At 43.7% G+C, this 1249-nt stretch overlaps 1 protein-coding gene across 1 annotated transcript in view; it reads left to right on the plus strand.

Annotated features, from left to right (window-relative positions):
* Positions 1 to 1249, plus strand: part of LOC119588476 (kynurenine formamidase-like) — a gene marked incomplete at both ends in the record, with an annotated part of 7191 nt that overhangs the window by 4142 nt on the left and 1800 nt on the right. The window contains 1 exon segment of the mRNA XM_037937125.1: positions 1015 to 1150. Coding sequence (XP_037793053.1) covers positions 1015 to 1150 — 136 coding nt within the window.

Consider the following 1249-nt stretch of genomic DNA (forward strand, 5'->3'; position numbering starts at 1 on the left):
TATAATCACCATTGCAATTCAAGCATTTTATTATGTTTTTCCTGCTATCGTTGTATGTATGTTCTCTGGAGGTACATTCTGAGCAAGCTTTGTAGGTATCCAGCTATTTGATTAGAGGGTCATATTTGTAACATCTGTAGCATGGAATGAGATTGATAAAGATCTCTCTTCCGGTGGCTGCAGGAAGCATAGGTTGAAAGAGAATCTAAATTCCACTTTCCAGGGATTATTTTACCATTTGGGTGGTTTCGAATATTATTTTCACGAGTGAAGATGCATTAGGTAGTTTGATCACCTATTCTATATTAGCCCGTGGGCTATCCTTCTCTATGCTCTCTTTATTTCATCATCACTGAATTCGGTGATTTGCCTGTCGATGTTCCTTATAACAATTGTCCTCATTATCTCAAAGTGTTGTTTAAGGAAAATTGACTTACATTCCCAGGACATCAGCTTTTCAATTGTTTCACATAATTTGAAGACAGTTAATTTTGATTGGCCAAAGCATTGGCATAATTGTGCTCTTCTTTTTGGATTGGCAGGTTATTTGTCTTTGATTCTAATTCTGGCCATTATGAATCGGTTATAACGGCAGTCCATGTTGCCAAGTGGTTGTTGATTGAGCTTCAGCTTTTCCGTGAGGGCGGTGCTGCCATGGTTGTTTGCGGGCAGTTTGGCTTGTGTTAGCCTTCCATGTAAGCTCGCCGTTTCTGTGCAACTCTTTTAAATATACCAACTTGTAGAGGATGGTATTTGCTATAATTTCTTATTCTCTGCCGGCACTGAACGGGTCATGAGGCGGGACGATGACGGCGACTTTACACCTAGGAAGGAGTTTTCAGACCACAACGGCTACTTCCCTAGAATGACAAAAGCACCAGTGTTAATGGTCAGGGTACCCTAGACGTTCTATCCCGGCGGTGGCGATCATGTGTGGCCGCGGGTGGGGACCGAAAAGTACGTTCACTTCAAAACACTAACTCGTCCCCTTTCCCTCTCCCCTTCTATCACCAGGTCGAGTGCGTGGACGCTGTCTCCCTTACGAGTGGTGGGTGACCTGAAAAAGACGTGGCCTTTTCTTCGCCTTCTAGTAACAGCAGGTCAACATGACTCCCCAGAATTCAAGCGGCAGTCTCTCCAGTACTCCCAGGTACCTTCTCTTAGTTTGGTAACTCCTGTGCGACATTCACAGACCTAATACCATCCTGTAAGGTTATGTGCTTCCAAAGGTGTTATCGGAACCAATTGC

Source organism: Penaeus monodon, chromosome 24, assembly GCF_015228065.2.
Source record: "Penaeus monodon isolate SGIC_2016 chromosome 24, NSTDA_Pmon_1, whole genome shotgun sequence".
Lineage (NCBI taxonomy): Eukaryota > Metazoa > Arthropoda > Malacostraca > Decapoda > Penaeidae > Penaeus > Penaeus monodon.